General features: G+C 57.1%; 1 protein-coding gene across 6 annotated transcripts in view; it reads left to right on the top strand.

The window, feature by feature from the left end:
- Window positions 1–8556: 8556 nt before the first annotated feature.
- BEGAIN (brain enriched guanylate kinase associated) overlaps window positions 8557–21446 on the top strand; it is a 49807-nt gene continuing 36917 nt past the window's right edge. For 3 of the 6 annotated variants that reach the window (XM_054449018.2, XM_054449015.2, XM_054449011.2), the window contains exon 1: window positions 8557–8750. In XM_054449018.2, coding sequence (XP_054304993.2) covers window positions 8709–8750 — 42 coding nt within the window. In that variant the 5' untranslated portion in view covers window positions 8557–8708. The remainder of the gene's footprint in view (window positions 8751–21446) is intronic. The other 3 variants (XM_054449022.2, XM_054449014.2, XM_054449012.2) reach the window with 1 other exon arrangement.

Genomic DNA, 21446 nt, shown 5'->3' with positions numbered 1-21446 from the left:
ATCATCTGTAATTAAGAAAATTAGAATTAAAAATACAGCAAGCTGTCACTACACACCTATTAGAACAGCTAAAATTAACAAGATGCACCATACCAAGTGTCAGCAAAGATGTGGAGTAACTGAATCTCTCATACTCTGCTGGTGGAATATAAAATGGTGCGATCACTTTGCAAACAGTCTGGCAGTTTTTTAGCAAGTTAGACCCACCATCTCCCGTACAACTCAACCATTCCACTCTGAGGTATTTACCCAAGAGAAATTAAAGCACTATGTTTTAACACAAAGACTTGTACACAAATGTTCAGAGAATCTGTTTATAACAACCCAAAACTGGAAAATCCCTGATATCCATTAGTAGAAGAATGGTTGAACAAATTATAGCATATTCATTTGGTAGAGTATTACTCAACAATAAAAAGGAATGAGCTATTGATACACAGAGCAACATGGGTGAAACTCAAAAATCATTATTCGGAGTGGAAGGAGGCAGATCACCCCCCCACCCCCCGCCAAAAAACAAGTACATACTGTAGGATGCCACTCATATAAAATCCAGAAAAATGCAGACTAATCTCTAATGACAGAAGGCAGATCAGTGATTACCTAGGAACAGGGATGGAAGGAGGGATGGTTTACCAAAAGACACCAGGAAACGTTTGCATTTGATGGAAATATCTGTTATCTTGATGGTGGTGTCGGCTTCAAGAGTGTGCACATGTCAAAACTTATCCAATGATGCGCTTTAACTATGAGCAGTTTACTGTAAGTCAATTATGCCTCAATAAAGCTGTAAAAAAAACAACAAAAAGAACCTCTTTCAACGACCTTCTTCCACAGGATCCTGGCTGTGCCTGGTGCAAGGGAGGCTGGGAAAGGCACCCTCTGGCTGGCCGCATTCCTCCACTAGGTGTACAGGGGTTCCATTGGGGAGGAAGGAGCCCAAATGGATGGGGAGGCACCTGACACTCCCCAGGCTCTGAGATCAGAGGGACAATGGGGCCCTGTCCGGCCTCTGCCTTCCTGTTGTGACAGCAGATCCCAGTTCAAACCCTAGCCCCTGACTGCCATGGAGCACACTTACCCTGTGCTCCCACACCTCAGTTCCCCACCTGTAAGGCGGGGTTGAGACCCCAGGGGAGCTGGACCCACGGTGATGCATAAAGGGCTCTGGGGGCCACGTGAAGCTGCTCCATGAACTTTTCCTTCCTGCTCCTCACTTTCCATGTGTGGAGCCCAGAGGGAACACACCGGCCTGGTTTGGGGGTCACCAGCACAAAGCCCAGAGCAAGGTGATCATGGGATGGGGGGCTGCTGGGAAGAGCCCTGTCACCTGAGAAGGCCAGAGGTGGCCGGAGATGTTGGTGGAAGAAGACTCGGTCCACAGGCCTGGGCCAGGATGGCTCCTTCCTTCTGCCCCCCAATCCTGGCTGGAGCGGGATGTCCCTCTCCACACTGTGCCTTTGAGGCTGGCCGCGGCCACTGTTCCATGAGCTGAGCAGCCCCTAGATCCCTTGCAGGCACTAGAAGCGGCTGGAACACAGAGGAAAGGCGGAAATAATTTTCCTGCCCAGTGGAGTGAGGCAAGTTGGTGGCCGCCTCTGTGGCCCCATTTCCAACAAGGGCAGCCTGGGACATCCCGCAGCCACAGCCCTCCCGCCACCTCACGTCCCTTTACGAGGAGCTCAGTGCCTGGCACAGAGGGTGCCCCAGCATCAGAGTCTCCCAGTTATTTGCCCCCAGGACCAAAACTGCAAGTGCCTCCTGGACAAGCCTCTTGTTTGCCACCTCATCCCCTGCTCACAGGGAAGATTTTCTGAATAGTCATGTGAGAAGTGGACCGGGGCTGGGGGTGCATTTCCAGTCCACAGAAGAAGAGACAAGGAAACTGAGCTCAGAGAGGAGAATGTCTTGCCCGGGGCAGTCGTGGGCAGGCAGGACCAGGCCCGAGGTTTCCTGGGGCCCAGGCAGGAGGCCTGACCAGTGGCCGTGTGGACATCTGGGGGACGTAAGGGTCACCCATGCCTTGACTGGCACTGTCTTGTGTGGGAGCCAGAAGAGCAGCAGATGCGGGCATACCCTCGAGGGGCTACTGGGAGGCTGGGAGGAGCGCATGTGGGGCCATTAAAGGATGGAGTAGCGAAGACAGGTGCGTCTTCTGGGCCAAGAAATGGTGTCCTGGACAGAGGTGGGGTTGCACAGACAGAGCCCCTCCCCCCACCATTCCAGGGGCCCTGGATCACATGAGTCTCTTTTTTTCTTCCTTTTTTTAAGAGACAGGGTCTTGCTCTGTCACCCAGCCTGGAGTGCATAAGAGACAGGGTCTTTCTCTGTCACCCAGCCTGGAGCGCTGCGTGCAATCACAATTCTCTGAAGCCTTGACCTCCCAGGCTCAAGTGATCCTCCCACCTCAGCCTCCTCAGTAGCTGGGCCCACAGGCACCCGCTACCATGCCAGGCTAATTTTTTAATTTTTACTTGTTGTAGAGATGGCGTCTCCCTATGTTGCTCAGGCTGGTCTCGAACGCCTGAGTTCAAGTGATCCTCCCACCTCGGCTACCCAAAGTGCTAGGATCACAGGCCTGAGGCACCGGACCTGATGGAGCCTCTTTTTTTTTATGGGAATGTTGCCTCCTGTTTTGAGCAGGGACAAGGGGAAAGGAGGCTGAGTGTGTGTGCCTGTGGGTGGTCGGGGTGGAGGGCAGCCTGCAAGGGGAGTGAGGGGGCAGGAGACCCTCAGCATCTGCCAAGAGGATGAGTCACATCAGCGACACCAGTGAGCCCATGGAAGGCCTTGAGTGCCTGGATGGGATGCGGCAGGCAGACAGATGAGAACCATGGCAGGTTCTTGAGCAGAGGAGAGGCAGAGTGAGAGGATACTGGAACAGATACAAGGCAGGTTTCAGAGACAGGGGCAGGCAGGAGACTACGGGAACTCCCCAGAAGGAGGAGGGAGCTTCTTGGCTGGGAATGGGGGATGTGGGGGCCCGCCGGGCTCTGGGCACCCTCGGCTTCCATCTTTCAGGCCAGTATCCCAACTCCACACTGCCTCAGTCTCCACCTCCAATCCATACCACTCAGGGCAGTGTCAGGCGAGCACAGCAGGATTTGGTGCCTAGCCTCCAGGCAGCCTGGCTCGTGGCCATCCCTGACTTCAGGCACTGCTTCTTGCCATGTTCCTGCCACCTAAGGCTCTTAGAGGTCTGGACTCCAACTCGCTGCCCTAGAGTCCAGGCCCCTGCAGGACGCTCCTCCTTCCACCGGCTTGGCAAGCCTCCCCCAGGCCTGGAGTCCTGCCCAGAGGCACTGGCCACACTGCCGCTGTCCGGATGCCACATACACCTGTGGGGCAGAGTACAGGGGCAGATGTGTTCTCCTTGTGGTCCTACTGCATTAACCACAGAGGAGTTGATCAGTGCCGGCCTCTGGCTCCATGCTCTGGTATGGCCAGCCCGTGCGCCAAGGCTCTTGGGGAACCTTCTTCAGCCCTGCCTGCTGACTCCCCCTCACACTGGGGTTCAGCCCTCTGGTGTTCCCATGGTCACTCCGTCCCTCCCTCATTCATTCATTCATTCATTCAGCTTATCTCTGCCTGCACCTACAGTGGTCTCAGCTTTGGGCGACAAGCCTCTGCAGGTTTGGGGAGGCACCTGGAACTAGGGCCAGTCCTGCCTGGAGGGCCCATGGTGGGGCAGAGAAGGACATCCCTGGGCAGGGACAGTCACTGAGGTCAGAACCAAGCTCAAGGGCACACAGAGAAACACACCAACTAGGGATTGGGGAGGGCTTCCTGGAGGAGGGGGTGCCTGAATGGAGACCAAAAGGCCTAGGTGCGATGCAGGAGATGAAAGGACAAGGCTGCTCCAGGCTGAGGAACAGCATGTGCCAATGTCCCCTGTGGGTCCTTTGCTGTAGCTGTCCCTTGCAAGCTTGGTGAAGACCCTGCCGAGGAAGGGGTCCATGTTCTGCCTCCTGGCCAGGGCTGTTGGGATTGAACAGCACCCGGGGTGGGGCCCCAGTCCGGGCCTCTGGAGGAGCTGATGTGTGCCCTGGAGAAGGGACTAGGAGAAATGGCTGGGAGAAGACGGGAGGGCGCTGGTGGTTTCCAACCCCCTGAAACACTGTCCTGCCTCGGCAGAGGAGGTTAGCCCTGCCCCTGTGGGGCCACAATTGTAGCTCAGAACTTTCTGGGCCTCTGTTAAACTATAGAGACTTCTTGAGGGAATTTCTCATCACCTGAGGGGTGCAAGGAGGGGCTAGATGCCTCCTTTAGCCTGATGTGTGGATTTGACTATGAGCCTTGCTGGGCGTCAGCAGTGGGGTAGGTGGGAGGGGGCTAGCTGGGAGCAACATGGGAAAGCTTCCAAGAAGAAGCAACTTTGGGAGCTGAGATGAGGAGGTTTCCACATGGACACTCCACAAAAGGGCATCTCAGGATGAGGGAAGTCCCTGTGCAAAGACCCAGAAACAGAAGGTCAGGACAGGGATGATGTAGCCGGAGCTCAGCCTGGCTGGGGAGGGCACCACAGTGGTAGCAGGGCCGAGCGTGGCCCAGGACCTAGCAGGTGGGCCCCTGAAGGAGCCCAGGCCCCCAGGTGGCCTTGGTGAACACCTGCTGACTGTCTGCAGCAGCATCACACACCCAGTGGCAGTTTCTGTCTCAGTGAGGCCAGCTCGGTGCCATCCCCTGCTCTGTGTCCCCTCCCCTTGCCCAGGCCCAAGCATGGGAGGCCCAGGATGGTGCCCTCCATACCCAGGCCCTGTGCATAAAGAGCCAAGCCCAGTCACACTGAGATGAGATGGGATTTTGCTTTGATAAATATTTGTTTGAAAATGGTTTCCCCATTTACAGTTTTGAAGCCCAAGCCACAGCGCCCAAACCACCTCCACCTGCTGGAAAGGCCTGACACGGGCAGAGGCCCAGGGAGGCCACTGCTGCTTCCCATGGAGACAGAGTAGGGCAGGCAGTGGGGTGGAGGCCAAGGGACTCACAGCACCGCCCCAGGAGGAGCAGTGGCCCAGTCCCCTGGGCCTGGGGCCTGCCTCGGACAGAGCACCTATGAGGCTCCCAGCTGCCCCTGTCCGCTTCCTATGGTCCCAGGACCCCCTCATAGTTGGTCGATTTATTTTAGAAAATGCTCCCAGGACAAACGGGTGAAGGGACAGGGCAGCAGGGTATGGTTAGGGTTAGGGTTAGGGTTGGGGTTGGGGTTGGCGTTAGGGTTAGGGCTGGGGTTAAGATTAGGGTTAGGATTTGGTTTGGGATTAGGGTTAGGGTTAGGTTGGGATTAGGCTTAGGTTTGGGGTTGGGATTACGGTTAGGATTTGGGCTAGTGCCGGGGGTGTTGTTGGCAGTGTTTAGTGTTAGGGTTAGGGCTGGGTTGGGGTTTGGTTTAGTGTTCCTTTTGGGATTTGGTTTTGGGTTGGCATTTGGGTTAACTTTAGCATGTGGTGTGGGTTGAGGTTATTGTTTTCCGGCAGGACAGTGTTGGGGTTAAGGTCGGGTTTAGGGTTCCTGTTACTGTTACTGTTCAGGCTAGCATTGGGGTAGGGTTAAAGTTTGCTTTGGTTTTGGGTCCCATTAGAGTTAGGCTTAGCATTTGATATAAGTTGGAATTTGGATTAATATTGCAGTTAGGGTCATTGTTAGATACACACTTGGGCCAATTCAGGGCCTTCTCACCACCTGTGGAGGGCAGCTGTAGCCCGATTCCGCAGGGGACCCCAGAGTTTCAGTTGGAGCACCTGTTGTTTGTGGGAGGGTGGGAAGACACCTCTCACCTTCCCAGAGTCTCTAGGGCTTATAGTCAGAATCCTTGCTCAATCTGTTCTTGTGGGTGGGGATTGGAAGATTAGGCAGGGAACTGGTCAGCATGGCTAGCTGATGCTGGAGCCCCTGTATGTGGCAGTCTGCGGGTGCCTCACTGTCAATGACTTCCCTGACATGCTGTCCTTTCTTTTATACTCAGCCACCAGGGCCAGAAGCCTGGCATCACACCAGGCTATTCCTATCCCCCCCCCGCCTCCATCAATCCATCCATTCTTTGGCACATTTAACCATGAGCCCCAGTGTGATGCCACTGCCTGCCCTGCTCCCCAACCACAGTAGAGGACCACGCATCCCGGGGGGAGACTGACGTCCACATCAACAGACAGATCAGATAGCTCTGGAACGCAGTAAGAGACATGCAAAAAACAAAATAGGGCAATGGGATTGAGCCATGGGGATGGTGATGTCAGACAGAGTGGTCCATAGAGGTCTGAATGAGGGCAGGGGCCTGAGGAGAGGGTCCTCCACAGCCCCAGGGCATCACCTCCAAGTCCTGCCACTTTCATCCCTTCTTCCCAACCCGGCTGAAACCTTGCCTCCTCCAGGAAGCCTACCTGATGCCCCAGGTTCTGCTGCACTGACTGTAGTTTCCCCATCTGCAAAAAGGGGCTAGTACCACTTCCCCTACAGGGGCATTACAGGGATGCTCCCAGACCCACAACCAACGCCTGCTTTCTCTCCGCCTTCCTAGCATAAGGGGGCTGGAGTGGGAAGGATAGAAGAGAGGGCAGGGAGGGTGGGGACGGGAGGTGCGTGCAGCATGGGGGAGGGGCTCTCCTGGGGCCTTCCCAGGCAGGCCTGAGCTGAAGCCTGCAAGCTGCTGGAGCTGAAGCAGGAGCCGCCCCCACCCCACCCGCCCCTCCCCCGCCTCCCCAGCCATCTGTGGCGTTGGCAGCAGCAGTGCCAGGGCGGGCGGTGAACATTCTGGCACCATCTGAGCAGGACCAGCCTCTGGGGAAGGGCCGCAGCCCAGGAGGAGGCAATGTGGGCAGAGCCCTGCCTGTACCCCAGGTTCCACATCCCCCAATGGTGTTTGTCCCCTTGGGGACGGGGAGGGGGAACGGACACTGGAGCTGGCAGGCTGGGCCCCCACTACCTCTCACAGGATGCCTCCACTGCTGTGTGCTGCCTGAATGGTGTCAGAACCTGAGAGGCCAGACTGGAGGTCAGGGAGCCTGTCCCTACTCCTGCTGGGGAAATCAAGGCCCCCTGAGCAAAGAGGCTGGTCCCGTGGTGCACACCAGTGACTGGGTTTGGACGAAGTCTGTCCACGCTTCGAAGGACTGGGAGAGCCCCGCCCTGAGCTGCCGCCTCTCGTTTTGTCTTGACTGTGGTGGGGTGTACTTGGAGGCGCCTCCCTCTGTCCATTGGTTACCCAATCATGTCCCTGGGACCTGAGAGGGAGCAGAGACAGGACTTTGCTTGACACTAAATGGCTCCAGTCAGCTGCTGGTTCTTTTTCTTGTCTCCTTTTTTCTGGGTTTCCCCTCTTGCCTTGCTATCAGTGCCTTTTCTCAGCACTGACACTGCCTGAATGTAGCAACCTACTCCCCAGATTAAATGAGAGAGCATAGAAACTGCAAAGCATACAACATACAGCATATAAGGATGGTGGTGATGGTAGCTCAACAGTGGGAACTCAATGTCCCCAAACTGTATACTTTAAAAGTGGTTAAAATGGTAAATTTTATGTTTTCCATGTTTTCCACAATTAAAAAACAAAAATATACAAGGTACTCATTGGCAGCATCTTCTAATCTGCCATGTACTTGGAAATGATATAAGCATGTGTGAACCATGAGCCCATAGGTTCCCAGGGAGGATATGAGAGAAGCACACAGGCTTTGCCAGCTCTGTTTCCGCCATGCAGGACCCTCCCTGGCTGCCAGCGCTCCTCCCCGGGTTCCCACGCTGGCTGCTGCTGGGCTGGCTGGGATGGAAGACCCTCATGTAGCTGGCACCCTCAGGGCTGCCCCTTGCCCGCTCTGGGAGGAGAGAGAAGGGTTCACGCTGCACCTTTACCAGGGTGGGACTGGGCCAGCCTGGGCTCTACCCGGGCAGGTCGGTGGGATGCTTCAGACTGGAGGGATAGGCAGGGGGCAACACTGGTCCTCCTGAAGCCACCTTCCCTTCCTGAGAGCTCCTTGGGGAGAAGGCAGGCCCTGGAAGCCACCGACTGGGGGCTGGGGCAGAGCAAGGGCAGGGAAACGGGCAGCTTGGCCAGGAGGCACCCTTGGGAGCCAGGGTTTCCTCATCTGTAAACTGTGACTCTGCGAGGGCAGGAGCTTGTACCCCCCGGGGCCTACAGCAGGGCTAGCTGGTACACACTAGGTGTCTAATAAATGTTGAGGGATTGAATGGACGGACCGATGAAAAGGTTGGGCAGGTCGTTACTGACAGCCTCTGGGTTTCAAGGGCCCATTCACTCTGTCACTCACCTTCGCGCCCGTGCATTAGTTCTCTCATTTATTCATTCCCCCCGCCCCGCATGCTCTACCGCACTCATTCATTCACGCGCTCAGCCATTCAAGCTCGCGCGGGTTCATTCATTCCCTGACCCTCTGCCATTCCTCGCCTGGCCCCCGCGCACGCCGCACCCCCGCGCCCCTGCCCGGCCCTGCGCCCAACACTTGCGCCCCGGCCGGGCGCTGCGGGGAGGACGCGCGGGCTCAGCCGCGGCTGCGCGGGGCCGGGGCTGGCGGGGAGCCGGGCTGGGGGCGGGGGGCGGGCGCTCCCTGCGGGAAGCCGGGCGGGGTGGGGGAGCCCCGGCCGCGCCGGCTCCCGGCGCGCTCGGCCTCGGAGGGGAGGGGGCGGCGGTAGCGGCGGCGGCGGTGGGACCCGAACGCGGCGGCGGCGGTGAGCGGCGCGGCTGCCCTGGGGCAATGTGGACTGGCGGTCGCCGGCCGGGCCGGCTGCGCCGGGCGGTGAGTACCTGCGAGCCGGGAGGGCAGGGCGTGGGCGCGGAGGCGGGGCAGGCGCCACCCACGCCTGGGGCGGTCCCCGCTCAGCGCGGGAGGTGGCCGGCCCCCCGCCCTGCTCCCCTCCGCGCTGCGCCCCCGCCGTGGAGGCTTCACTGGCCCGGGAGGAGCCGGGCCGGGTCTCCTGGGAACTGGGCACTCTCCGGTGGGGCGGGGATGCCCGGCCTCCGCGCGCCGCCGGGAGCGCCAGGGTCCGATCGCGGGGTCCTTGCGCCCTGACACGCGCGCCCCTGCGGCGGGAGGAAAGGAGGGACGGGTGACCCAGGGCGCGGCCGGAGGACTGGGGACCCGCCGCTGTCCCGGGCGGGTGGCGAGGGTGGGGGCAGGCCTGGACCCGCCTGCGTCTGGGGGCAGGGCCAGCCCCTGCTCGGGAGGCTGGAGAAAGGCCCTGGAGCCGGAAGGAGGCTGGACCCGGGGCCGCCTCATTGAGCGTTTGCAGCGCGTGGGCGCGCACGAGCCTCGGACATCACCATCCCATTCAGTACCTCGCGGCAGGTACTATCCTCCTGCCCCTTTACAGGCGAGGAAACTGAGGCTCAGGGAGGCCAGGGCCTCGCCCAGAGCGGCTCGGCCGGCGCGCTCACCCTCCCTGAGCCCCAGCACGTTGGATGGGAATTTCTGCCCCAGCGTTTCCGCTTCCTGCTTGGTTTAGAGGTGTTTCCTTCCTCGTCTGTGCCCCACCCCATCCCCAATGTGGTTTCCTCAGGGCAGGAACAGCGTGGGCGACGCGCTGGAGTCTCCTGAGCCGGCAGAATGGGAGCAGAGTGGGCACCCGGGAGTGGGGCCGGATGGATAGGGAGCACTGCACGTGCAAAGTCCGCATGGCCAAGGTCGGCCGCCAGTGCAGACTCGGGGTCCAGGCCTGGGGGTATGGATGGGGCGGAGTCTCCACAGCCAGGCTCCGTCTGAAGCCCCAGTGCTCTGGCTTTCTGGAGGCCATGGACAGGTTCTTTTCCTTCTCTGGGCCCTAGTTCTCTGCCTGCCAAGAGCAGCAGAGACCCCCACTACTCCCAGGGCCAGGCTCCCACGAGGACTGTGGGCAAAAGCCCCTAACAAACTGCGGTGTGCAGCCCTGCCAGGCTGGGCTTGGTCTTGCCAGCAGGGGCAACTGCCCGTTGGGGGTGGCTCTGCCTGGCATCTGTGACACGCAGGGCGGGGAGACGGCAGCGAGGGCCCCAGCAGCATCCTGCAAACCCTTAATTTTCCCGACTCTCACTATAATCAGGGCGGCTTGGAAAAGCAAGCACCGTGGCAGATGCGGCTCTGCCCGGGCTCAGCACGCGGGCTCTGGGCAATGGGCGGCTGCACTGCCGCCAAGGGCCCTCCCCAGCTTTTGTCTCATATTTATAGATTCCTGGGCTCCGCGTTCCGTTTGTCGTCAAAACCTGAAGCTGTTCGCACCTGGGAGCTGAGTGGGGAGGGGATGGCCACCTAGAACCTCAGCCTAGAGGATGAATTTTCCATGGGCTAGGGTGGAGTGGGGGGACACCTGTCAGAGCCCAGGGCCGGGGAGAGGAAATGAGCCCTAAGCAATCTGGATGATCTTCCATCCACTCTCCCAAGACTTGGGCGCAGGGTCTGGCCCACATAGCTGCCATTTATGGAACGCCTGCTATGTACTGGGCCCTGGATCAGCATTTCCACGCATCATCTCCACGGCAACACTTTGAAGGAGCTTCCCTACTCCTGCAGGCACTCCTGATGTTGAAGAGTGGATGGATGGATGGATGGATGGATGGAAGGATGGATGGATGGATGGATGGGAGGGAGGGAGGGAGGGAGGGATGTATAGGAGGGAGGGAGAGAGGGATGAATGGATGGGAGGGAGGGAGGGAGGGATGGATGGATGGATGGATGGATGGATGGATGGGAGGGAGGGAGGGAGGGATGTATAGGAGGGAGGGAGGGAGAGAGGGATGAATGGATGGGAGGGATGGATGGATGGATGGATGGATGGATGGATGGATGGATGGATGGGATTGACTGAAGCCCATGAGTCCATGGCTATTGGACACAGTCCACAAATCATTACCCAGGGTCTGAAGAGGTGGGGCCCAAGGGCTGAGTAGCTGCTGAACAAATGAAGGGGTCAAGGCGTGTTACAGGAGCCTGGCCCAAGGCCTGAAGGTGATGGGGAGAGTGTAGAGTGTTCAAGTCTCAAGACTTAGAGAGGCTGTGTCCTGCTGGAGTGTGGAAGCCATGGTGGTGGGGAGGTGTGACTCCTCCCCCTAAGGGAGGTAAGGATCCCTGGGACAGATCGGTGGGTGACCCTAGGACTCGCCGTGTTGGTCTAGAATCACCCCGCAGGGTTCTCTTCTGGCTCCCCCTCCTGCCGCAGAGCTGGTCGCTAGCCTTAGTGGAGAGGCCTGGACGGAGGTCTGCAGCCCTGGGTTCTGGTTCCTCCTCTGCTGCTGACTCACTGTCTCCTCTCTAGGGCTCCGTATCAGAAGCTTAACACCCATTACAGTCAGGGGAGTGACTTCTGTGGCCTGAGAGCAGGCATCAGATTGTAGCCTGTGGTGGGAGAAGCTGGCCAGAGGTGTCTCTATTGCTCTAATCATTATAGGAATGAATGAATGAATGAATGAATGATGAATGACTAAGTGTGTGAATTCTACACTCACCTAACATGCTGTCCCTAAGCACCCACTCTACACTGCTCATTGGGGTCACTTAGGTGAGTCTGACACAGGCCTTGCCCTCCACGAGTCCACAGTTTGCTGGGAGACATGGACCTTGGCCAGTACAGCAGGAGTTAGGAGCTGCTGGGGCTCTTCTCTCCCCTCTAGCCAGGAAGGGAACTCAAAAGTGGCCCTTGCCTCAACAGGCCATGAGTCTGGAGGACAGTACAGCAGCCTCTGTGGTCTGCCTGGGGTGGGGATCAGCCAGGGCTCAGCTCTGAGCCAAGCAGGGGAATTGCAGTCATTGGTTCAATCAGCAAGCCCTGAGCCCAAGTCAGGGATGGAGATGGGTCAGGCCTGGGCTTTGCCTGGGGAAGCCAGACATGGAAACCTGGTCATCCCACAGTAGGTGTGTGCTGGGATTAAGAGGTGCATGAGGTGGAGAAGCAATGCAGGCATGCTGAAGGGGACGCATGGGTGGATGATACTGTATGGAAGGGAAGCACTAGCAGGATAGAGCAGTGCATGGATGGGTAGAAACCTAGAGGGATAGGCTGGGTGCAGTGGCTCACGCCTGTAATCCCAGCACTTTGGGAGGCTGAGGTGAGTGGACCACCTGAGGTCAGGAGTTCAAGACCAGCCTGACCAATATGGTGAAATCCCGTCTCTACTAAAAATACAAAAAGAATTAGCTGGGTGTGGTGGTGTGCACCTGTAGTTCCAGCCATTTTGGAAGCTGAGACAGGAGAATTGCTTGAACCCAGGAGGCAGAGGTGAGGTTGCAGTGAGCCAAGATCATGCCACTACACTCCAGCCCCTGGGCAACAGAGTGAGACTCCTTCAAAAAAAAAAGGGGGGAAGAAAAAGAAAGAAGAAAGAGAGAGAGAGAGAGGAAGGAAGGAAGGAAGGAAAGAAAGAAAAAGAAGAAAGAAAGAAAGAGAGAAAGAAAGAAAAAGAAAGAAAGAAAGAAAGGAAGGAAGGAAGGAAGGAAGGAAGGAAAGAAAGAAAGAGGGATAGATGGAAGGGAGGAGAGGTTGATGGATGTAAGTAGCAAGATAGGGATAGATGGGTGGACAGATGGAAAAGCTGATATGGATACAGGACTGGATTGATAGAACAAAATATCAATGGGTGATACATGGGTGGAGGGAGGGAGACTTCTGATACACAAGGCAAGATTGGTAGATGAATGGATGGGAGGATCTTTGGATGGATGGATGAAGGGATGGATACATAAATGGATACAGGTAGTGCCTGGATGCTGGGATGGGTGGATGAATACTTGAATACATGTCCATGAATGATGGATAGAGGAATGAATGGACACCGGAAGAGTGAGTGCATGGACAGGTGATGAGTGTATATTGACGGATGTGTGGATAGAGGCCTGAGAAGGCAGCAGCTCAGTGCACAAATGGATACAAAGCAATGGATGCATGGATACCAGACACAAGTAACAGAGGAATGGACAGACACATGGAGGGATGGGCAGGCGGACAGATGGAGACAGCAGTGAGAGGACCAGTGGACAGATGAGTGCCCATCAGCGGGTGATGGACACAGACATAGAGGGATGTGTTGGTGCGTGGATGGCACCTGTAAATGGGTGAGCTGTCACAGGGGTGGATGGTGAAGGATGGTTGGTTGAATGGGTGAAGCTTCAGGTCACTCATGCCTTGATTTCCCAGATGCCAGTGTTTTGCTCACAGACCCCCATGTCCCTCTGCTTCAGAGACATATACTACACAGGTGCAGGGTCAGGAGGGGGCTGATCAGACACGGAGACTTAACCCCACCTTGACTATTTTGTGGGAGAAAAGCCGACCCAAACTAACAGCTATTCGGCCTTTCCAGGCCCTCGTTGCCCTGGAAGACCCACTCACGAAATGAGGAAGCAGCAGTGAGGCCTCTTCTAAAGGTCAGTGGCCAGCCAGGGTTCCTACAGGGGTGTCCTTGCCCAGGGATCTCCCTGGAAGACCTGGACAGCTGTGTACATGTCCTATCTGAGGAAGGAGAGCTCGGGCAGAATTCATGTGCTGACAGCACAACCTGTGTTGGGTGCTGGGGACTCAAAAAACATCAAGACCATGGCTGCCCTTGGAGATTCTCAGGCCAGCGTGGAAAATCCAGGGACAGCGGGGCAGGTGATTAGGAGCACAAGTGTGCAGATTCCCAGAGCCTCAGTGTCCTCAACTGCAAAAGGGGGATAATAATAGAAACTTCTGACCTGGTGCAGTGGCTCACGCCTGTAATCCCAGCACTTTGGGAGGCTGAGGCGGGCCGATCACGAGGTCAGATCAAGACCATCCTGGCCAACATGGAGAAACCCCGTCTCTACTAAAAATACAAAAATTAGCTGGGCGTGGTGGTGCGTGCCTGTAATCCCAGCTACTTGGGAGGCTGAGGCAGGAGAATCGCTTAAACCAGGGAGTCAGAGGTTGCAGTGAGCCGAGATCGCGCCACTGCACTCTAGCCTGGCAGCAGAGTGAGACCTGTTTCAAAAACAAAAAAGAAAAAAGAAAGAAAGGAAAAAAAATAAACTTCTGTGCTGAGACGAGGGGAAGGTTGGTAAAGGTGACCACAGCCCTGCTGGCCTCTGCTGCAGCCCCGGCGCATGCCCGCGCCATTGGGGTTTACCCGAGACCCCTCAGAGCCCAGTTTCCTCCTCCGTGAAGCGGGGTAGCTGTTCCTAGCTTTCAGGCCTGCTGTAAGAATGAAGCGAGGTGATGTTTGGCACTGTTAGCAGAAGCCCGGCGTGCCTGCCCACTCGGCAGGGTCCTCCCAACATCCTGTGGCCTGGTCTTCCTGCTCCAGTCCCAGCAGGCAGTGGGCAGCCTCATGCCCCTTCTCTCGGAGCTGGCAGGGGCCAGCTTTCCAACCACAAGGGCAGTGTGTGCCAGGCAGCAGGAGAGGGGCTTGGGCATCTGGAGAGGAAGCGGATGTGAGTGCCTGACCTTTGGGGTTCTGTCCTGGGCCTGCCATGCCCAAGCCATGTGACCTCCGACAGGTCACTGCACCTTTCTGAGACCCTGCTTCTTTTAGCAGAAAATAGAGCCTTTGGCTGTCCTGCTGCACAGAGGCGGGTGGGGATTTGGGGTGATGACGCATGCCCAGCACAGAACTTGGCACGCAGGAGGGGCTTGGGAAGCAGGACTGAATCAGATGAGTCAAGAGTCAGGGGCTGCGGTGCCAGGAGCCGGAAGCCCCTCCAGGAGAGGTTGTCCAGGCTGCTGGTAGGTGATCAGGCCCAGGCCGTGAGCCCACGGCAGCCGGCAGCATCCTCAGAGCCTCAGGCCCAGGCGCCTGAGAGCCAGCAGGTTGTTATGACAACGGAAACTTGCCTGATGCAGCCTGAAACTCTGGAAGCAGCTCAGAGGACTGGTTGGCCAGAGCCCCCAGAACACTCCTGCAACCATGCAAGCTAGTGAAATGGCCACATCAGAGCCCCAGTGCTAATGAGTCCTGAAGTCCCTTGCTCACACCACTTCCCAGCACTGCCATGGGCTGAGTTCTGCCCCATGCCCACCTGACAGATGAGGAGGGGATGTGGCTTGCCCGCGGGCCTGTTGGAGTGCGGAGAAGGGATTTGAACTTGGATCTGCCAGCCTCCAAGTCTCTTTCCCACTGGTGATAGGGCAGGGGCTGAACGGCTGCTGCTGGGGAAGGGCTGTCCAGGTGTAGAGGGGCGACTGTCGGGGACCATGGAGTGGCAGGAGGACACTGTGGCCTCCCAAGAGCCTGAGATCCCTCCCCTATATTCTCATCCTGTTTCCAGTCAGAGTAGGCCCACACCAGGCTGGGGATGTTTGTGAACTGACAGCCTGAACCTGCTATGCCATTCATTCAGTCAGTCATTCAAGAACTACGTGTTGAACACCTGCTATGTGCCAGGCCCTATGCAAAGAGCTGGGATACAGTGGAACTTACATTCTACGGGGGGACACACACACAGATAATAAATAATTGCAAACATTAATTACAGTTGGGGGCCAGGGCCATAAGGGGCTGCCGCAGGGGTACTTGATCTAATCTGAGGGACAGAGGGGGACAGGCTGTGAAACTGGGACTCTGAAGGTCAGCTGGGAATTAGATGATGGGAAGGAGGGGAAGGGAGAGAGTGAGAGTGTTTCTGGCAGAGGGAAAGCAAGTACAAAGGCCCTGAGGTCAGATAGAGCTTAGCACATCCAGAACCTGAGAGACGTTCCTTGGCACGGGGGAGCACGGGGCGGGAGGGTAGCAGAGAGAGAGAGAAAACACCAGCAATTGTCAGGGCCTTGCAGTGTATATGAAGGTGTGACGTTGTCTAGTCACCTGGCTTGTGATTTTATTTATTTTTATTTATTTATGTATTTATTTTTTAGATAGAGTCTTGCCCTGTCACCCAGGCTGGAGTGCAGTGGTATGATCTCAGCTCACTGCAACCTCTGCCTCCCGGGTTCAAGTGATTCTTCTGCTTCAGCCTCCCAAGTAGCTGGGACTACAGGCGGGTGCCACCACACCCAGCTAATTTTTGTATTTTTAGTAGAGATGGGGTTTCATCATGTTGGTTAGGCTAGTCTCAAACTCCTGACCTCAGGTGATCTGCCTGCCTCGGCCTCCCAAAGTGCTGGGATTACAGGCATGAGCCACTGTGCCCAGCCTGGTCTGTGATTTTAAAAGGTCATACTTGCCGTGTTTGTGGGATGGGCCGGGCTGGATCCGCATCGACTCAGGAGCCGCAGGAAGGGACGATCACAGGTGTCCAAGTGAGGCCATGGTGAGGCCATGCACTGAGTTTTGCAGACTCAGTCAGGGGTGCCTTGGGCATTCAGAGAGGTGTCCAGCTGAGCTCAGAAAAGCAGGGGTCCCCAGCACCTGATGGAGGCATCCAGACAGAGCCCAGATGTATAGCTATGAGCATATCACACAGGGCCTCAACCTCTCTCCAAGCAACACCAGAGGCCAGGCCAGGGATGGTGGTAATGCCCGCCAGGCCAAGGGCCTGGGCTGCCACCCCTGGAGAGCCTTCCTTCACTCTAGCACCCCAAAGCCGCATCCTAGGAAGGATCTCTGTGTGGGGTGCAGTGGGCAGGCGTGTCTCCCTTCACACAAAGGATGGAGGGTCCAGGTCTGGCTCTAACCCTTCTCTAAGTTTATCTCCCTGACCCCACTCCCACCTAACTACACCCCAGGCCTCCATGTGCCAAAGGCTCTTGCTCATAGCGTTAACAACTACTTTTTCTCACCCTAACCCTGTATATCATTGGAGAATTGCACATAGCTGCTACCAACAGAGATGAAATAACCATAGCTTAAAGACAAGGGGTTATTTTTCTTTCAAGTTAAAGAAGTACCAGAAGCAGGCCAGGCACAGTGGCTCACGCCTGTAATCCCAGCACTTTGGGAGGCCAAGGCAGGCGGATCACCTGAGGTCAGGAGTTCGAGACTAGCCTGACCAACATGGTGAAACTCTGTGTCTACTAAAAATACAAAAATTAGCCGGGCATGGTAGCAGGCGCCTGTAGTCTCAGCTACTTTGGAAGCTGAGGCAGGGGAATTGCTTGAATCTGGGAGGCAGAAGTTGCAGTGAGCCGAGATCACGTCATTGTAATCCAGCCTGGGCAACAAGAGTGAAACTCCATCTCAAAGAAAAAAGTACCAGAGGCAGATGATGCAGGGCTGGTGTGATGATGATTCAGTGGTCATGAGAGATCCGGATTCCTTTTGTCTTTCTGCTCCTCCATCTTTTATATATGGCTTCTGCCACAAGTTTGTCTCATGGTGCAAAATGGCTGCCACAGCTCCAGCCATCACTTCCATGTTCTAGAGAAGAAGCAGGAGGTTGGGGAATGGGAAAAGGACACAGGCTGGCTGTCTGATCTTTTTTGCAGAGCTCTGCCAGCAGTCACACCCAACTTCTGTTTATAGTTCATTGGCTATCTCCTGGCCTGGCTGCATAGGAGCCCGGGAAAGGTGGTCTTTTAGCCGACTACCCTGTATCCCAAAAGAAAATGAAGGCTCTGTAATAAGGATGTACGGGAGGACTGTGGGCTGCCCGCAGCCTCTGCCACCCCCTCCCATTTGCTGGTTTGCTGCAGTTCCAGTTTGCCCTGCTTCGGGCCCAGTGCTCACGCCGTCATGGTGGCCATCATGGCCATCTGTCCACTGCCTGTCCTCTGTGCCCCTGCACCGCACCTGGCAGAGGAGATGTGAGAGTAGGAGAGGGGGAGTCCCAGCCCAGGGCCCTGTGCACCATGGGAGCTCACTCAGGGCGGGCTGCCTCCCCAGGCAGAGCCCAGGACACGACCTTCTCCTCTCTAGCACTTTCTAAGCCCTGAAGCTCAGCTCTCATTTAGTGAGAATCGATTTGGGGGTGGGAGGCCAAGAGGCCCTGCCACTGGATCAATGGGCAGGCGGTCATCTGGCTGGTGGCCCTGGCCTGTGAGGACAGGAGGCACAGCCCCCAAGAGGGCACAGGGATCCCGGCCCCATGGGAGGAGAGGAGTTGGTTACGGCACTCTTGGAGCTCGGACCTTGGACTGACGAAGGAGGATGCTCTCAGGGGCCAGCTCCCAGGCACGGGGCTCTAACCCTACCTGTCCCAGGCAGGACGGCTACAGCTCCCTCCTGGAGCCCGGGACAGAAGCCCCCATCAAGGAAGCGCAAAGACAGGACCTTCGAAGTCACATGCCAAGCCCCAGCCAAGGTCGGAACCCCAAGGGCAAAGCATCTTGCCACAGTTGGGCAGCTCGGTCCAGCCAGGAAATGGCCCGGGTGTCGCCAGCCCGGCCATCCTCCCCAGAGTCCCTGAACACAGGCAGCCGGGCTGTCACAGGCTCCCTTGCACGCCTGGGCCGCCGGAGGGAGGCCCGACTGCCCTTCTCCAGGTTCCTGGATGAGGTCACTGTGCGGGTTCTGGACCCTGGGACCCTGGAGGCCTTCAGGGTGCCCAGAGGCCGCAGCCCAGAGCCCTCTGCAGCGGATCGAGGCCAAGGCCTAGCCCAGGAGGCCCTTGCAAGAGCTGCAGCCCCAGGGAAGAAGGACCCAGCCCTGAGCTCCCAGCTTTCTTCGGAGGCGGCCGCTGAAGCTGCAAGCAGAGTGGGGCCAGGCCAGGCCGTGGGAACTAGTGGGCCTTGCTTGGGCAGTGGCAAGCTCGGAGGCCAGGCTGCCTCCCCTTGGAGGCCTCCAGGTCGGGTGAGTCTCAACCCCAGAGGTCTCTTCCCTCCCCATGTGCCGCTTCCCCACAGGTCCTGGCTGACCTGCTCCGAGTTCCCTCCCCACACCCCTTTTATAATATCTGTAACGGGAAAGACCTTAATTGCCAAAAGAATGAATCTCTAAGGTGAAATTTCTGGCTTTGGGGCAGGCAGACTATTTCTGTACGGAAGGCACATGCGTGAATAGTAATGATAACAGCAATAATAATCCCCTCCCTACTGTGGCGGAGCCTTGGTGGTTTACCTCGGGCTTTCCCGTGATTATCCTTTTACATTTTTGAACCTGAGACAACCCCACATGAGGCAGGCTGTCCCATAGGCCTGTCAGGCGGGGAGGTGAGCTTTCATAGCTGCCCCCATTATATGGAGTTGGAAACTGAGGTTGTGAGGGGCTGCCACTTGCCCCGGGTGACACAGGGAGTCCGGGCTTGGGCTGTAGAGCTCTTTCCTCGTACTCCATCCACACATGCACTCTGGCCTCACTCAGACAGATGGACGGGTGGATGGGCGAAAGATGTGGTGAGATTTCCTTGGCTGTCCTGGGGATGGAGCTGTGCAGAGTGTCGGGCAGATGAGACCTCATCCAGGGGCTGGCACCCCCACCTTGGTGCTGACCTTCCATGCCCTGTACCATCTGTGTCCCCTGGGCCGGGGAGGGTCCTCCTGGGCTGCCCGGATGTTGCTTGTGCCCCAGTTCCACCTTCTCCCAACACAGGATGGAGGCGGAGGCCGTGGGCTGGGTTTGTGGGATATCAACCTGTAGCCGCCCAGGAAGGCTTTCCTGCTGGGAGGGGGTCTGTCCTGAGGACAAATCCCGGGTGAGCACGGTGGCTGATACTCACCGAGCATTGACTAGTGTTCTCAGCTTCTGACCCCCAGCTTGGATGCAACCCCAGGAGGTCGGCGCCATCATTATGTCTCCAGTGCACAGAGGAGGAGGGAGGTGGAGGAGCCGGGTTGGGCCCAGGCACTTTGCCCTCCACCTCTGCCACCTGTGTGCTGCTGGCCCTCAGGTGGCCTGCTCTGTCCAGGGTTAGCCAGGGACAGGCCGGTGGGTGGGAAGTTCTGGTGATTTGAAGCCCTGCCAGCCCTTTCCCTGTAGGTCTGCACGGCCAGCTGGGGCCAGGCAGCTCTGGGTGGAAGTGTATCTCGAGGGTCAGTGGCCTTCTGTGTGACTCTGGACAGGTCACCCATCCCCATCGTGCCTCAGTTTCCCCAGCAGTGAAAAGTCAGTCATGACCACAGGCACCTAATAAGCATTGTGTCCCCGCCTGCTCCTCCGGGGGTGGTGAGCTGGGAGCCCCGCTTCTTTGGTGCTCTTGGCTCCGCTTACCGCGCAGACCATCCTCTGGGGACTGCTGGGCCCCAGGGGAGTCCTGGTGCCACCCAGGCCCTGGAGGATTCCATCCCAAGGCTTCTTGCACATATCTCTCGGGGCCTCAGGGCCTGTTGGGGCCCAACAGTGTGTTCAGGGGGCGAGGCTGCACCCTGGGGCCTGGCCAGGGTGGCCCCACCCAGGAGCCCAGCTTGACTCCTTGAAGCGGGAGGTGGCATCACCCCCAGCAGGAGGGGCTGGACCATACCTGGCCTTGGAGGCCCCGGTCTCCAGGCCTAACTCCTGCTGCACCCCACTTTCCCCCACCAGCCCCCCAGGATCGTATCTCATGATGGGCGCCAACTCTGAGCCCCCCAGCTCCAGCCTCAGATCAAATACAGCAAGCCTGTGAAAGTGATCCTAGGGTCAGGCTCATTCTATAAACCAGGCACTGAGGCCCAGAAAGCTGAGTCCAGCAGAGTCCTGGTTGGGCTGTGCCCTGGCTCAAGTCATACTCCCCCCAGTGTCTCCATGGGGACATTAGAGATAACTGGGGAAGGACCCTGGCACAAGGTAGGGATTCAGCCGCCGGGATGATAGTGGTGATAAAGATAGTGATGCCAGCCCTTCACAGGGGCTTGTCTGTTGATTTGAGCACCCACTGTGTGCCTCGTACCTTCCTGGCCTGGACAAGCCTGTGTCCCCAGAATGCTTTCTGGAGGGGTAGCTCTGGGGAAGCAAGGCAGATCCCTGGCTTCCAGTCACCAACCTGCAAACCGTTTCTTGAGAGACAATGCCTGGGGCTCCACCATGAACCACTTCTGGGAGGAAGCTGCTGCCCCAGGAGGGCCCTGGGTTTCAGTCCTGTCCTGTGCAGTCCTGCCTGGCTGAGTGGCCATGGGTGAGTCTCTGGTCCTCCTCTTCGTTGGTCAGCAAACAAGAGGCTATTGTAGAAGGTCTCTAGGACCTCCGATTATCACAGACTTGGGACTGAGCCTCATTTATACTAGTGTGAATGACTCGATCCAATGTTTATCGAGAACAAAAGTCAAGAAGGAGCAGGAAGCACAGGGCAAGGGGCATGGTCCTGGGTGGGGTCATGACAACACCCCCAATGCAAGTCCCCAAGGCTGCAGTTGGATCCTCTCTGAGAGGCTTTCTGGCTGAGTGACCTTGAATAAGTCACTCTGCCCTCCCGGCCTCAGCCTCCCGATAATAGGGAAAGCTCAGATGTGGATGGCCCCCTTCCTGAATGGGGGACCCCCAAGGTGCCTGGAGAGGGGGCAGCTGCTTCCCAGCCCCGCTGACTGTTGCCATGTGGGAATGTGGGCCGACGTTGCCAGATCTTCCAAAATTTTCAGTAGAAGCCAAAAATACGGATTTTAAAATGTAAACTCCCAATTTTTAAATGTTGGCTCAAATGTTTAAAAAAAAAAAAAAAAACCTTTGTGCAGGCCAAATACAACATGCTGGTGGGCCAGATTTAGCTCCGGGAGGCCAGTTCGCAGTC

The sequence above is a fragment of the Pongo pygmaeus genome, chromosome 15 (genome assembly GCF_028885625.2).
Source record: "Pongo pygmaeus isolate AG05252 chromosome 15, NHGRI_mPonPyg2-v2.0_pri, whole genome shotgun sequence".
NCBI lineage: Eukaryota > Metazoa > Chordata > Mammalia > Primates > Hominidae > Pongo > Pongo pygmaeus.
Note: the sequence above shows the minus strand (reverse complement) of the source record. Positions and strands in the feature narration are given on the sequence as shown.